General features: G+C 36.2%; 1 protein-coding gene across 2 annotated transcripts in view; it reads left to right on the top strand.

The window, feature by feature from the left end:
- The window catches only part of LOC100922478 (calcium-binding mitochondrial carrier protein SCaMC-1-like), a 63,017-nt gene that overhangs the window by 30,999 nt on the left and 14,495 nt on the right, over positions 1–17,523 (top strand). The window contains exons 8-10 of one of the 2 annotated variants that reach the window (XM_031967185.1): positions 3,092–3,259; positions 5,922–6,072; positions 9,916–11,365. In XM_031967185.1, the coding sequence (XP_031823045.1) occupies positions 3,092–3,259; positions 5,922–6,072; positions 9,916–10,085 (489 nt within the window). In that variant the 3' untranslated portion in view covers positions 10,086–11,365. Of the gene's footprint in view, positions 1–3,091; positions 3,260–5,921; positions 6,073–9,915; positions 11,366–17,523 lie in introns of those variants that run through there. The other variant, XM_031967186.1, reaches the window with a different exon arrangement.

The following is a 17,523-nucleotide window of genomic DNA, read 5'->3' as shown; positions in this document are numbered from 1 at the left end:
ATTTCCATATCTTGTCTTTTTGCAGTAGAGAGCAGGATTTCACTAGCTGGCTTCTTCTCTTCTGCCCCAAACCCTGTTCTCAGTATATATGGATGTCCCCCTCAACAACCCAATTTCCCAGTTCATTAGCTTCCCCAGTTCTAATGCCTTTGTGCCTTTGTATCACATTCATGACACACAGCAATGCTAACCCTTTAACCTTCATCCCTAACTATTTTGTTCCATGATCCAGAAATGTGAAATTCCTATCTTTGATCACATCTTCATATCCTCCATCCATCTCTCTATCTCACACTGGAACCTAATCTTTGTCCTCATTATGGTGTCTACTTATTCTATCCCTCTTGGCTCTCAAATCCCATCACTTTCCTCCCTTTTCAGTGCTGACCTTAAAATTAACCAGTTCAGCAACACGTCTTCTACTCTGAAATCTTTTGCCTTTGTGGATCTCAGTGCTCATCCCTTATTAAAGCACAACCCTGCTTTACACCATCTTCCTACTCTCCTGTTCCTACTCACAAATTACCAAACAGCACTAAGAGAAATTGCAAACCATGCCAACTGGATCCACTGGAAACTGATGTATTCTAATCACAAATGATCCCTCAATGGTACATACAATCCCACTCTGAATTCAGAGGGATCTCAGTTTGAAATTAATTAATTTAATCAAATTAATTTAATTAATCTAAACCTCAATTTAGTCTTAATCTTTCAATCTTTAAAATTAGGGAGTTCTAAGATTCTGTCTGACTTTAAATTTATGATTCTGTGTTCTCTTGTACTCCCCACAACAGCTTCTGGAAATGTCTTCAAACTATCCTATACTGCCTCTTTCTCAGCGGAAGATTTTTCCTCTTTACTCTGTTGCAAAGGTAGAAGCCATCTGATCTGAACTTCTTGTTCTCCTCTATTTTATCTATCTGTATCATTCCTCCATACTTTCTTTCTTTGCTCCAGTGCCTACCAAAGAGGTAACCCTTCTCCTGGCCATCTTTCTACTTGTGCCAGTGATCAATTTGCCATTTATTTGATCACTGTTCATACTGTTTTCTCTGCTTCTCTTTTCCAACCAACCAGATTGAATCATGTAACATCACAGCGATGTAAAAGGACATCTACTTAAAATAGAAAGATGCAAAACAAGAAATGAGTCAAGCAGCAAACATTCTCACCATTCATTTCCCAAGGCACAACAACCTTCTGAACTTCCAGGGAATGTGTATTATAAATCTTCCCCACTCTTCTTCCCACACTAGCTTATTGGCTTTGCCCTTTAAGCTAATACATAGAACAGGAAAACCAGAAGACAGATTGTGAATGAATTCTTTCTGCCCCAATCTATCTGGTCTAGCAATGTGCTATAGCATCCCCAGGAAAGGAAAGAGAGATGTTTACACTTTGTCCAGAATGAAATACAACAACTTTAGATTCTGAAAGGGTTTGGCTCTCAGTGCCAGCTTAATGGCATCTTGAAGCCTTACAAGTGTGACTCCTCAGAACAACCTGTCCACTCGGGATTGTGTCTGGGTCTATTATTTGTGGACATTGAAAAGAGAAAATCTCTTGTTAAAGGTGTCACATTACAAGTTCATGTAAGTAGTAAGAATCAAAGATAGGATTTGAATCCAGGTCCTTTTATCTCTGGAGCCCATGGCTTTTCCCTCAGTCTCTCATTTGATTTTTAAAGTCTTTTAAAGTTTTTCAGTGATAATTTTTGGGCAGGTGACCATTTGATGCTATTGGAATATTTGGGATAATGGAAGCTTTTTTTGTTGCTTCAATATTTTCCTTTGAAGATAAGTTCCAGCCTCTATTCCCATAGTAACTTTCATGGTTGGGTTCTTGGTTCTTTCTCCTTTGCTTACTTTTTGTTTTTTAATTTATAATAGCTTATTATTGTAATCACCTCTAGTCTGGACTATAGGGTATGGTGCCTTCAGGTCCTTCTTTAGTTTTCCCCTCTGACCTGAAACCAAGAACTCCAGCCTCCTGAAGTGCCCACAACCAGCAGAGTCCCCCTTACTCCTTTTCCACTCAGCTGGCACGTACTGATTTTTTTTTGCCCAGGGTTGCATCCCAGCAGCATAGCTGGTGTTCCTTATACACCTCAATCTTCCCCTGCATAGACCCCCACTCCTCACATTATCTACGAGGTGAAAATTCCTGTGACTGGAATTAAGGCTACCTTCCAACCTAGCTAGCCCCAGGACTTGTAGCTTTCTGTTTCCTAAGCTGGTCTGGAAGTGTTTACACTAAACACAGACCAAACATCCATCCTGGGATGTGTGTGTGTGTGTGTGTGTGTGTGTGTGTGTACGCGGGAATTGTCTCTAGTTTGTCCCAAGAGGACCATTGTTCTACCCCAACTCTTGTTTATTTTTACTGCTCTATGTTCACCCTGAAGCACTATTTTGTCTTATGGGGGAAATCTGAAGAATTTGGAATTTTCTGACCTTTTCTACCATCTTCCCAGAATCCTCCCTTATTTCATATTTCATATTATTACTTTCTTTCATATTATTTCTTTTCTTTCATATTATTACTTTTCATGGACTTTGTGATTCTGCAATATGGGCTTATTTACCACTTTTTCCAGATGATGTTCTATCTTGTTTGGGCCTTTGTACTGGCTGTTTCTCATGTCTACAATACAAAGTATTGTACCTACCTCACTTCTGTCTCTTAGAATCCCTGGCTTCTTTTGAGACTAAAGTTGCATATCACAGTCTGACTGAAGCCTTTCCCAATATCCCATGGAACCAGAGCAAGATTTCACCAACCTCAGTTTGAACAGCCTTGCTGTAGACAGTTGCAAATATGCACAGCTGAGGAAATGATTCACTGTTAAGATTTCTTCCTTTCTGGAATTTTGTATAGTATCAGTGAAATAATCCATTAGATTATGAGCTTCTTGAGGGCAAGGGTGATTTTTTGCCTCTATTTATATCTCTGGTGCTTAATACAGTGCCTGATATATTATAGATGCTTACTCAATATTTATTGACTGGCTAAAATGACATAATTCATTAAAGTGCTTTGGGTTTGATAAATCTGATCAGAGGTTTGACTACATTTTTTTTGCTTTCAGGTTATAAGGACAAGGATGGCTCTAGGTAAAACTGGACAATACTCAGGAATACTTAATTGTGCCATAAAAATAATGAAGAATGAACCCCTTGGAACCTTTTACAAAGGCTATATCCCTAACTTTCTGAGCATCCTTCCTTATGCTGGTGTAGATTTATCTCTCTATGAGGTGAGTTTACTCTCAAGGTGAGTTATAGCAGTTGAGTTAAGAAGAAAACTAATCTTCAATTATATTTAAAGAAATATACTAGTTCAATTTGGGTTTTTATAACAGACCACATCTTTTTAATTAGTCTAGGGGTCCTCTTTTTGGCTAATATTATTCATTTTTTTGGTTATCCTTGTGAATTATATTTGACTTTAATGTTTGGCCCAAAACATATGTAAATGTATATATAAAAATGGATATATGTATATACACATGGATATATGTATACACACATACGTACACTCAAATATTCAAATATGTATTTAAATATTCAAATATATATATTCAAATTTTTAGATAAGAAAGAGAAGAAAAAGGCAGTTGGAATATTTCCAGTGGAATTGGTTAAAAGATGAGTTTGGCCAAGCACCCAAATCTCTGATTTTAATTCCTCTATCATCTATTTGCTTTTAAGTGGTTTGATAGCTACAACCTATTCTCTGAATCCTGATACATCATCTTAACAGTAATATATCACTGGTCAGGCAATTGGAATAGCATGAATTCGTTAGCCCTACTGGAAAGCCAACCCAAAGTACAGACTCATTGATGGTTCTGCCATATTCTATGTGAAACATAGCATATTATTGTAGTTTGTGTGATTAAAAAGGTTTGAGAGACAGAGTTTCGGGATAATTTAATTATTTTATTAGTAAAGCCAGTATATTGTTAATAAAAATATGGTCATTTGACTAGCTCTTTTAGACCAAAGACAATCATGGTAGTGGGCTCAGAGTTTATATACCTTTCAAAGAGTAGGTGTTCCTGAAGGGTGGCAATTAACTCTGATTGGATAATACAGTAAGAGGTGAGCTGTATTAAAATGAGGTATTAAAAGTGACATTGTGTCACCTTTGGCCAGAGAAACTATCTCAACCCCTAAATTTGAGTTATCTAGACAAAGAGATCTGGCTCAACCCAAGCTTGATTGAATGGAATTCACCTGCAACTAGAGATTCCTTCTAGGGCTGCATTGGGTCAGGTGAAGGATAAGTTAATTCATTCTCATTATTAATAAGTCCTTCTGGAGACTGAACTTTTTTCCTTTTTAAAATCAGGACTTTAGAAGAAGGAAGAAACTCTATATCTCCCCAAGATATTGGCTAATAAATCTTTTCTCTCAGGTTGTCTAAAGCTACAGGGAAGGGAACTCCCTATGTGGAAACCTATTCTTAACAATATGGATCGGTCACCAGCTTTGCAAATTCTAGGAAAATTGCTTGGGGGTATTGATAATTTAGGAAACTTAAGTGAGCAAATAGGTAGTGTAGTGGACAGAGTGCCCCACGTGGAGTCGGGAAGACTTACAAGCTGTGTTACCTGGGTTAAATGACTTGCCTAGAGTTAAGAAAACCTCTGATGGGGTCACAAAGAGCCAGATGTGACTGAAAGAATTGAAAGATAATAATAACCCAGGATCACATGGGGAACTTCCAGATTCCAAAACTAGATCTCAATTATTGCTTTTTTAGGACTTAATGCAATTCATTTATAGTTTTATCCAATTTTAAAGTGTGGGAGAGTAGATAGGCATTTGCATTTGCAGCTAAGAAGACCTGAGTTTGAGTCTCACTCCTGTGGGACTAGTTGTGGGATTTAATCTTTCCATACTCTAGACAGCTCTTGAGACTAAATTGCAGAAAACGTCCTGACCTGTCTTGGCAGAGGGAATATTCTTACTTAGAGTTTTCCATCCAAATGAAATGATAAGTCCAGGTCTTGTCCGAAGTTTTTTGAATGCATTTTTTTCTTTTGCCTTCTTTGTACTACTTCATACTCCAGTGTGAATGACAAATTACTTTTTTTCTTGCCTCTCAGCTCATCTAAACATTTTGCCTCCAGATATAGTTGACCCAAACTCTGATTACTATATTTAAAATAGTTCATTCTTGAATTTAATGATTTATTCTCTCAATTTTATGAAGTAACACAGTTTTCAATAATGACTTCAGGTCACAAATATAAAGTTCAAAATCCTACAAAAATTCACACAGATAATTTAAAATACTGTTAAGATAGTAGCCATTTCAAATAAGTTTTAGACATTAAAATTGTACACACCATCTGTACTCCAGCTTGTAGATGACTTCATCTATAACCACTTAGAAGTCACAGAGCATTTTAGATAAAAGCGATCATCTGCTCTAGAACAACAAAAACCATCTTCCCAGATTGTCTTGCCCCCAAAAATAGTGATTAATAGAAATAGTTTTGCTATATTGGGTTTGAAAATAATTTCAAGTCATCAAACACATTTTATTCTAAAATTGGGTCAACTATAGCTAGAATGACATATAAGGAGTGAGGCAATTGATAACTGGTTTTATAAAGCTTAAATTTACTTCAAAGTCAGTAAGGGAGCTATGAAGAATCAGAGGAGTATGTATGCCCACAGCTTCTCATACTTTATCCCTGAATTGTTATATCAGACAGTAGTTGTAGAAATTGCTTCCACCTTCTTTTGGCACTAATCTAGCCTACAAAATCAGTCAGCTTGGCAGATGGCAAGGATTTCAGAAGAAAGAAAAAAAAAGTTTTAATAACTTTTTCATTACATTTTTTTCATTTCATTTAAGCAGAATAGCTTAAATTTGCATATAATTGCTTCTGTGTTCTCTAACAGATTATGAAGAATTATTGGCTAGATAATTATGCCAAAGATTCAGTAAACCCTGGGACATCGGTGTTGCTGTTATGTAGTGCCTCATCTAACTTTTGTGGTCAATTAGCCAGCTACCCACTGAACCTAGTGAGAACTCGGATGCAGGTCCAAGGTGAGTTCCTATTGAAGGCCACACAGATACTTAGCAGCAAAGCCAACATTTAAAACCCAGTCTTCTGATTGCCAATAAAATAATTTTCCTTTTGGCCAGATTGGGGGCACAAGAAAACAATAAATGCAGAAGATAATAAGATAATTTTGTTAAGTTATAGATCTAGCTTTTGAGAGTATAGTTAGTATAAGTTATTAATTATATATATAGTTAGTATAATATATATAAAATATGTATATATATATATATATATATAATATAGTATAACAACTTTTCCCATTGAAGTTTTGCTATATTGTGGATCGACATAAGAAAAAAATATTTTTGGTGAGGCAATTGGGGTTAAGTGACTTGCTCAGGATTGTATAGCTAGTCAGTGTTAAAAGTCTGAGACTGGACTTGGATTCAGATCTTCTTGACTCCGGGACAGGTGCTCTATCCATCTGGCTTCCCCCTAAATAGGAGTTTTGCCAAAGCCACAGATGACACAAGAAGGGCAGCAGATGACACAGAATTTATGATCTAATATGTAACCCAAATTTTACGACAAGGTACTCCAAATAAACCAAAAAGAAAAAAATTTCCAATTTCTTTTCTGTTATGAAAGGAGGGTCAAAAAATTTCATATGGATTTTCCAGATTGTGAGAATGCCATGTCCTTAAACCCCATGATGTGGAAGGGATAATTATATGAAGGGAAGGGAAGGGGGGGAGGGGAAAGAAACAAGTACTTAAGCATTTCCTAAATACATAGTATATGCTCTACAAATATTAATTACTGTCCCCGGCACTGGGCTAAATGCTTATGTGGATTATTAGGAGGTAGGTATTATTATTAACTACATTTTTATATTTGAAGAAACCGAGTTAAATGGTTTGCCCAGGATCATACAGCTGACAGTGCTGGTAGAATTTGAACTCAGCTTTTCTGGAAGTCAGGCCCAGCATTCTATCCACTGTGTCACCTAGCTCCCAAATGGGTTATAGGCAGATAAGCGGCAAAACATTGATTGTTTTCCCAGTATGGCATAAGAATAGGAATCAATATCTAAGGAAGCCATATCTTCACAGCAGCTAGACCACGGGAAGTTGAATGAATGAAGAAGCATTGACTAAGTACTTTCTTGTGACTTAAGGTCCTAGAGTGGTTCATAAGGAGCTAAGAATTCAGGGGAGGGGAAGGACTGAGAGGTCAGCAACTTGGGGCAGAGATGGACAATAATGGGAGGTTAATAAGGAAGGTGAGTTGGAATTTTAAAAAATAACATAGGGGAGCATTCTACTCCTAAAACCTTTTGTGGAATGGACTGGTCTATGTTGAGGTGGGATGTTAAGGACTGATGGCTGAAATTGGGTCATCTCTCTGGGGGTGTCTGATCCAGGCAGCCTACTTCATGGTGTGGGAAAGGCTTCTGGGACATCAGCCAGAGCCCAGGAACATTCTGGTTATGCTAGCTAACTCATTGTGTTGGTGGGGTAGATTACCTGTACCATCAGTCTGGATGCTAATTACTCAATCTTACTCAAGAAAATCCTTTATATCCTCATTTCTGACAAAATTCTGTTTAGTTGGATAAATTCTGAGGAAGAGGAAAATGAAAAAATAATTCATTTCAATGTCAATGGGAGGGTTCCCTCAATTAAGAGGAAGGAAGCAATATTCATGATCACTACTGCTGCCATGGGGGCACCTTCTATTTCTTTTAAGAACATGGGTTTTTTTAAATACTTTTTTCTTTTTATACTACTAATATTACCTAACAACTCATTCTTTAGCCCAGAGAATAACAACAGTTAAACACTGGTTGTTTCTGACAGTGTTATACAGAATTCTATATTCATAGTTCAGGAAAGCTAGGTGGCTCAGTGGATAGAGTGCTGGGCTTGGGGTCAGGAGGATCCGAGTTGAAATTTGACTTCAAATACTTATTAGCTCTGTGCTCTGGGAAAGTCACTTAACTCTTTCTGCCTCAGTTTTCTCCACTGTAAAATAAGTTACAGAGAGAAATGACGAACTACTCCAGTATCTTTGCTAAGAAAATTTAAAATGGAATCATGAAGGGTTCTACATGACTCAAAAATGACTAAACAACATAGCCATAGCTTACCACCAAACCAAGAATATGGAAAACTTCTATTATTTATATACCCATTGGTATGATACAGAGATAGAGATGATCAAAAATCTATTGCTTCAAGTATTATGTTAGCTAAGGAAGAAAAAAGGGCTACTTAAGATCAGGATAGGGATTAGATCTATGATTTAATTGGTATAAAGAGCTCTCAGTTCCTTGCAGCTCAGGACCAATGCAACTTAGCACCTTTTCTGTAATGTATAACATTAAAAAGCTGCCTAGAGGACCATCAGCTTACATAGCATATATGACATGCCTAAGGTCACATAGCCAGTATATGTTAGAAGTTAACCTCATTCTTCTGGTTTCAAGACTGGTTCTCTATTCCAATTTGCTGCCTCATTCATATATATATTGTGGTAATAGTTTTATTACAAATAATTACATTTATATACTTTTTGAGATTTGCAGATGCTTTATACATGTGATCTTATTCAGTCTTCACAACAACTATTTGAGATGGATATCATTTTTATCCCCATTTTTTAAAAAAAGGACATAGACTCAGAAGTTAATTGATGTGGCCAGGATAAGACTATTAAATGTCTGAGACGTGCTGGCACGTAGAAGCTGTTTAATAAATTGTTGTTGATTACTTTCTCTTTGAGTTTTTTGGAATTTTGCAGGGTTTGAGTTTCTGTAGTGCTTGGTATAGCATGATCCTGAGACCTGGACTTTATAGAGTAATTTCTTCTATAACAAAGTTCAATCAAATTTAAGATCTGCTTTTCCTTGCTTGTTGTTGATTCTTAACATAAGAACCTCTGTAGGTAGTGATGCCTTTATTTTTTTGATGATTTTGGCAGTGAAAGTTCAGACCTCAAATGTCTTTGTGCAGCATTGTAATTAATAACCTGTGTTTAAGTTTATTTAGGTTTATGATAGATAAACCTATCTATCGTAACAAGTTGACAAGGTTAGAATTTTACATGTAATTTACACTATATACAATAGGATTGCATATAACTAGAAAACTTTTTCAATTATTTTAATCTATGATTTCATTTTCCCAGTTCAGATAAGCAACTGTTCTTCAGCTTTAGAAAACTGTCTGGAGCATCAAGTACTTAAATATATTGTTCCAGCGTCACATAGTCAGTGTGTATATCAGAAGTGAGACTTAAACCATTGAGAATGGCCTTCCATCTGCCATAACACTTGGAATACCATAATAAAAATCTGCTATAAGAAAGTATCAGCAATATATAATGGAATGACATTGTGAAGACCTCCTTGCAAATGGTGTAGTTTTTTTTAATGAGAATTAGAAAATATCTCTGCCATTACCACAATCAATGGGCCTGTTCAAAAATGTCTTAAATGGTTTTCTAGTGATACAAAGATCCAAACCAAACTTCTTGGTATCACAAAGGAAAAAGCAAAACAACAATTTAGAAGCAAATTGATGGAGCCCGCCTGAAATTCAAGTATCAGTAAAACACCCTTCTAATAGTCATGACTATTGTTTTTCATACATGCTCTTGAAGGGAAAGGCTCATTGTTAGCTTGTGCGTACATTTCAGGTTTTTAAAAAAAAAAATTGGTATTGTACTGAACAATAGTGCAACTATATTATATTAATATACTATATTAAAGTAACATTAAAACACACAAAACAAAATATTAAATATAATATAAAAACATTTAAATACAGACTTGGAAATTAACATTAGTCTGTTTTTTTTTCTTCATTTTTTATCTTCCATAGAAGGAGCTCCGCAGCGGAACATTTTTTATTTCTTTCAAGAAATATTTGCCAAAGAAGGGTTAACCGGCTTCTTCAGGGGTATCACTCCAAATTTTGTGAAGTTGATTCCAGCAGTCACCATCAGCAGTTTGGTTTTTGAAAAAGCACAAAAAACTTTGGGAGTAACCTAGAAATGATATATGTGAACTATTGGCACTGAACAGAAGGGCTTAAAAGCACAATTCTTGGATTAACTTTTTCTTTTAAACTGTAATGGTCCATGTGAAGAGATGTAGTATCTTTATCCAAGAGGAAGGAGAGGATCAAATGGCACATAGAACATCTTACTTTAATTTTGTATATGCTGGAATTTAAAAATTAAATCATAGTTTTGATGTTATTTATAAACTAAATCCTTAATATGTTTAGAATTCTATTTGCCTTCCCTATTGAGATTTCCAGAATCCTAACCTGAAGTTTGCATATTTGAATTGAAACACATTTTAGGATAAGATTTATAGTGGTGAGTAAATTTATAAAAGTTTTGGTCTACCATACCAGTTGATATTAAATGATTTATACCTTAACTTTTAAAAGGCAGTATGTTGAAATACTTCCTATATAAAGTCTTTAAAAACCTCCATGCTTCAATGGATTGTAACATTTGGGTGTTCTTGTCAATAGTGTAGATCACAAGACTAGTAGAGTTTCCTATCCTGTATGTCTCTTGACTCTTGTGTCACTCTTGTTATTTCTCCATTGGAGGACCCCCTATAATATCAGGGCACTTCCTCTAGATTTTTTGATTTTCTATGGGTTACCAGTATGGGCTGTCCATTGTTATTCCTATTTTCTTTGCTAATTATATAGCTCCATTGTTTCTGCATAGATCTCTATTATTGTTATATTTTAGTCTGTTCACACTCATTGGGCTGTACTCTTATAGCCATTGTGTTCTTCAGAGGGTTTGATATTCCATAATTCACAGCTAAACATTATCCTCAGAAGAATATTAATATTATAGAGATAGCCTTTTATTTCCAGAGTCACTGGAACTGTACTATAATTTTCTGAATGCAAATGTATACCATTTTATTCCTTATGAATTCGTTTTATTGTCTTTTCAAGATAAATGTACTGATAGGCCAGCTCTATGGATTAATCAGTCATCCAGCTGCATATCATAATATGGACAACAGGCATTCTTTATTTAGAATGTAGAGAAGGTATTTGATTGATGAGGACTAATGAAACTAATTCATTATCCTTACCATTTCAAATTTTTAAAAATTAGTAGTACCAAAATGATAAGTACAATATATTCCTGAAACAAATTTGACTTAGAAAAGCAGAGCAATATAGTGCATAGAAAGCTGTGTTTTGGAACAACTCTTTCAGGCTGAAAATCACAGTAAATTTTTGTTGTTCAGTCATTCAGTTGTGCCTGACTCCCTGTGACCCCTTTTGGGGTTTTCTTGGCAAGGATGCTGGAGTGGTTTGCCATTTCCTTTTCCACCTCATTTGACAAATAAGGACTTAAGGGTAAGTGGCTTGCCCATGGTCACACAGTTATTAAGTGTCAAAGGCTACATTTGAACTCAGGAAGATGAAGATGAGTTTTCCTGATTCCAAGTCTGGAGTTCTATCCATTCCACTATCAAGCCATCTACAGTAGATAATTCTAATCTGCATTTTCAGGGGAAATTTCCACTATGTCTGACCAAACAAGTTTTGGTCTGCATGACCAATTTTCTAGACAGCTGCCATTTTCTCTGCAAATTTTTTTGAATAGGACTTAGAAAAATTGAAAGAGTCCTTTGGTTTATAATTCAGTTCTAAAACTCTTGCCAATAAGCTTGATGACTCCTGATAACATGTTATAAAGTATTAGAGCACATATCAAAGTTCAATTATAGTAAATATTTGTTGATTTAAACTGTTTACTGAATTTTTTGAATCAAAGAGAAATGATGCAATGGAAACATTTTTAAATGTCTTTTTTTGCAAGAAATTATCCCTAATATATACCTCTATTTATTTGTAACAGAGGACTCTGAGTTTTCAATTTCAACTTGCAACTCTTTATGTGTACTTTGAAATAAAAATTCTAAATAATAGTATGTAGATTCAGGTTTTGGTTGTTTACAGAAGGATTTATGAGAATGGATAAATTCAGTTATCTGTTGAAATTTTTGTCTGTAGAAAAATGAAAGTATTTGTAACTTTATTTGTTACCATGCCTCAAAGACAATTTAATTTTCAAGGAGTGAAAGTAATTTATATGTAAGTTATACAATCTGGACTTCAAATTAGTCTCTTTCTGGCTATTAAACTGCTATCAGTTTATATTAATAATTCACATGTGGTTTCCACTACCTTGAAATCTAATGTATGAAATGGTAAAAGATCACTAAATGAAATCCAAGAATTTTTAGAACTAAGTACACTTAGAAGAAATTTTGCTGGAGATGAGGTAATTTTAAAGGCATTCGGATATCGATTTTCAAGATTTCTCAAAGGTGGAAGATTCTAATAGGCTGGAAAAATCATAGTTGGACAATTGAAAAGATGCCAGAAACTTAGCACTATGTGTTTACTTTCCCATTTTGATGGCATCTTTCTGAGAAATTAATCTTAATGACTCAAGAATATTGTATGTAAGAAGGGAACAGGCAAATTTTTGTAGGAGATTTTCTATAATGGACCATATCTGCATATTCACATCACTAATGGGGAGATGTAGAGGATATATATATTTCTGCAGCAGATATTGTTTTTTTTAATTTTTTGTAGCTATTGTTTTTTGATTATAAAAAAAATTAAAACATCTTTGTGGGTATAGTAAAGTGAAAATTTACTGTCTTTTGTTAAATATCTCTTTTGGAACAAGATTGTATAAAATTCTATAACAGCTAACATTTATACAGTATTTTAAGGTTTGCAAAGCATTTTTCATATATTATCTCATTTGATCTTCACCATAACCCTATAAAGTAGGTGCTATTATTACGCCAATTTTACAGAGGAAGAAACTGAGGCAGTTAGGAAGTGTCTGAGGAAGGATTCAAATTCACTTCTTCTTGACTATCTCAGTGAGATTCAGGATCACTAAGAAGAGATGAATCAGCCATCCAAATGGAAAACAGTAAGCGAATAGTAAATGTATATAATCTGGATTATGATTCATAATTGCACAGGCAACCAATGAGTTGCTTTATCAGTACATGTATCTTATACAGGTATAACAGATGGCTAGTGAAGAAAGCCCAGAACTGAAAACCAAGAGAATGGACTGGAAGAAAGCCCATATATTCAGTAATTCTAAGCTGCTAGCTGTCACAAACCCATCACCTTTTTTAAACACCACTGTTCTCCCAGTGTAGCTATACTGCTGTAAATCATAGAGCACTACATTTCTCAGAATCACAATTGTAGGTGACTCAAAAGGCATTGGAAATGTGCATGGTGCCTAAGCATGCTGGGGATTAGATCTATGATGACTTTTGAGCAAAAGTGGTATTGAAGAAATCATCAAAGACCTGTGTGACTGAAAAAGGAGGTGAGTTGGCCACTTAGCAAGAGTAAAATACCACAGATGGATAGTCTGAATAGAGCAGGAACATTCATGATATATCTAAAGAGTTAGGGAAACATCTCCAAAATGTTGGATAGATCTGGAGCTTTTAGAGGAAGCCATGGCCAAGAATCACACAGGATGGGAGGGCATGGATCCATTTTTATATGTACTATTGGGGAAGAGTACCTATGGGAAAGAAATCATGGATCCTGTGAAACACAAATATATCTTTTTTATAATACATTTTTAATAGTTTTTTTATATTGCCAAAATTTCTCCCTTTATCTTTCTGCCTTCTCGTCTCAGAGAGCCATCTCACACAACCAATAATATTTTTGAAGGAAAAAAAAGAGGAAAAATGAACAAAACTGATCAATACGTTGAAAAAGTCTAAAGATAACAATAGCTTTTATATGGTGCTTTCAAACCTGCAAAATACTTTATAGATATTATTTTGTTTTTTCTCACAACAGCTTAGAGATCGAGGCTATTACTATCCTCATTTTACAGATAAGATAAACAGATAATAAGGTTACTTTTCCAAAGACATACAGCTAGCATCTGAGGCTACATCTGAACTCAGTTCTTACTCAACCAAGAATAACATTTTATCTACTGAACTACCTAATTGCTTCAGTGTGCAATTTACTACATGGTTGTGGACTTCCCATTTCTACAAAGGAGTAGAGTGGGAATGTGTTTTCATATCACTTCTTTGGGACCATGCTTAATCTTTGTAATTTTGCAAAATTTACTTTTGATTGTTTGATTGTAGTGGTTTTTTTCTATTTACAATCTTGTAATTATTGTACATATTGCTTTCTTGACTCTGCTTTACTCTACATCGAATCATGTGAATGCTTCATCATGCTTTTCTGTCTTCATTATATTTGTCATTTCTTACATTTTAGTAAAAGTCAACTACATTCATGTACCATAATTTGTTTAGTCATTCACAGGTAGAGTTATCTACTTTCTAATTTGTTACTACAAAATTACTACAAAAATACAAATATTTTGGTGCATGTAGTGACTTCTTATACGTGACCTTTTTGAAGTATGAGTCCTGGGGCTATTTTGGGGTAGCTGGATGACACAGTGGATAGAGCATTGAGACTAGAGTCAAGCAGACTCATCTTCATGCGTTCTAATCTGCCTCAAACACTTACTAGCTATGTGTCCCTGGATAAGACCCTGTTTGCCTCAGTCCCTCATCTATAACACAAGCTAGTGAAGGAAATAGTAAACCACTAAATACTGTGAGTGATCAGACCAGTATGAGCTTGGAAAGTTCTACCCCAGGTTGGTCACAGAGAGTCCATATGAGTATTTGGGGTGCAGATATCTTTGGATTTACATCTTTCAGGTTTCTTTTGAACTGTTGCAGATTTGTTTTGTTCATAGAGTATGTGGGTGTTCTCTGCTGAGCAGTCCTGTACCAAGTATCTCCCATGCCTCACAATCACTACCAAAGGTCTTTAGAGAGACCTTGAAAGTGTTCTTGTATCACTGCCATTAAGTGTGTAATGAAGGTAAATGAACTTCTTATCCCCAGCATCCAAAATTTCTTCATTTATTATAAGCTATAGTTCCATGTAAGGATGGAGAGCTTGTTGGAATCCTAACAAAGTGTTGTCATCAGAGTTGATAGAGACAATAATTATCTAATTTAGCATGGTTCAGTATGATTGATCTGATCTTACAAGGAGATGCTATGGGCCAGAAGAAACAAGGTACTAAGTGTAACTGATAGAAACAATGCTTGTGTTCTCACCTTTAGAGAACTCATATAAGCAAGAAGCTCTTAGGGCCAGAGAGCACTCTGGGAGGAAACCCATAATCCCACTCTTGGATCCCACAATCCCACTCTTGGAGAAGGAGCATAAATAGAGCTTCAGTAAGCCAGTCAAGGTAGTTCAGTTGAAAAGATTGAGAGGGGAGCGTCGGTCAGTTCAGAGAGAAGCCCTCTCTCAGAGGCGCAGCCAAATTCATTCACTTCACTGTGGTGGCTGGGCTCCTGCACTTCCCCCACTGAGACCAAGGCTGGTCTGAAAGGCTCTCTAGAAAGCCACCCAGCCCCAGGCAAGGAGACAAGAGATTCATTCCAACTTTCACCTTGGTGCTGGCTGGAGGCAGAAGAAAGCAGAGGCAAAGGACAAGCTGCAAAAGCTCTCAGAACCAAGGAAAGCAGAGGCCTCTATTAAAGCTACCCAGGCCCAAGGAAGAAGATAAACATTTGCATTTTATCAGCTGGCTACATTTGGCATGATTATTGATCTGAACTGATACTAGGGCTACCTCCCCAAGAAACCTGCTCCCGGAGAGAACCATTATATTATAAAGAAGAAAAACACCACAAGAGCTAATGGAGAATTTCTGTTTTATTGCCTAATGGCAATCAAAACTTCTTCAGTTGAAAGTTTGGCCACAGAGGTATTGACTTCAATCCGAAGTCAATGCCTGATCAGCATAGATTGATGATAGTTTGTTGAGAACACATGGAAGTGTTCAGCCCATCTTTCCAGGATCATGTCCTTATCACTAATCACTGTGATTCTATTAGCACTGAATAACTCATATGCACCATAGGTTTTTGGTCCACAAATAATTTTCAGGTCTTCATAAAAGCATTTTGTATTAATAGCATAAAACTGAATTTCATTTGTTTTCTTACTGAGCCAAGAATCCTGCATCTCTCAAGATTTTGCTTGCATTTTTGAGGGATTTGAGTATTGTCTTTTTAGAGAGAGATGAACAATCATGCTGGTAAAGTCTGTTGAGTTCTTGTTTTTTGTTTAGCAGTTTATGAATTTCCGTATCATTTTCATCAATCTAGCCCTGATGTTTATAAGTGTTCTGGCCCAGATGAGTAAGTATAGTGCTGTACACCGAATCTCTGAATCTGCCCACTCCTTTTCTGTTCTGTTGTTGCCAGCTGTGTATTGGCTCAGCTTGCTCTTCCATCTGATCTGATGATGCTGAGTCTTTCGGTAGTCATCTTTCCTTGTGGACATCACTCTTGTTAAATGCTTAGCTTGGAGAGGGTAAATGTATGATCAGCATTCTGTGCCTCCCATTGCCTTGGTCATTGTCACATACTATCTCTTCTCCTTACAGTGTCAGTCTATAAAATGGCAATGTTGGCTGCAAGTATATCCACAAAGTTTTATTGCATTAGGTAAACAGAAGACAATACAAGTCTTTAGTAGTCTGAAGCAATATCTAAACTCTGGTATTCAACTAGACTCCAATCCTAGCATTCTGTGCACTATGGTGCTACCCAGGGGCTTCATGAGTGACAGTGCATTTTGTCTCCCAGGTTCTTTACTCAAGTCAGTAATTCTCCCAGTCAATAAAGTACAGGGGTATTTAGAGCTCAAGATCTCTTCCTGATTATTTAAACAAGTAGGTGATTGGAGTAGGGATTGTCCTGGTGATGGTGGTGGTAAATGGGTTAAGTCTGGGGTCTAAGTGTGTTCAAAGAAATAGGAATTGATTAAATATGTCTGGAGATGATCCATATTGAAGCAGGAAATTTACAGTTGAAATGTTATGGGGCAGGTCAATTCTCTGAGAGCCTCCACAGCTGTGGATCATAGCATGTGAAGGAGTCACAAAGCAGCCTTTTCTGACACAGGGGCTGCTTGTGGACTGGGAATGAGATATATTGGAGGCAGAGGGAAGAGGAGAGTGGACAGACAATTCGACAGTCTCTCAGAGAGGTCAGAGAGAGACTGTCTCTCAGTCTCCTTGTATCATCCTCTCACATGAGGAGATCCATTCTGCAGGTCTGGGTTGGATCTCCAGCAGCCATTGTCAGGTGGCTCCCATATTACAACATTGAAAGACCATTGGACTCATTGTCTGGGAAATCATGAAGATATTAATGGTACCAGGTTCCTGAATGGATAAATCTGTGTGACTCTGACCTTAGCTTGCCTTAGTTTCCTCATCTGTAAAATGGAGAAAATAGTAAAGCCTACCTTATAACGTTGTTGTGAGATTAAAATGAGATATTTTCAAAGCTCTTTGCAAACATAAAAAGCTATATA

This window comes from Sarcophilus harrisii, chromosome 4 (genome assembly GCF_902635505.1).
Source record: "Sarcophilus harrisii chromosome 4, mSarHar1.11, whole genome shotgun sequence".
Taxonomy (NCBI): domain Eukaryota; kingdom Metazoa; phylum Chordata; class Mammalia; order Dasyuromorphia; family Dasyuridae; genus Sarcophilus; species Sarcophilus harrisii.
This window is presented reverse-complemented; position numbering and strand designations above follow the sequence as displayed.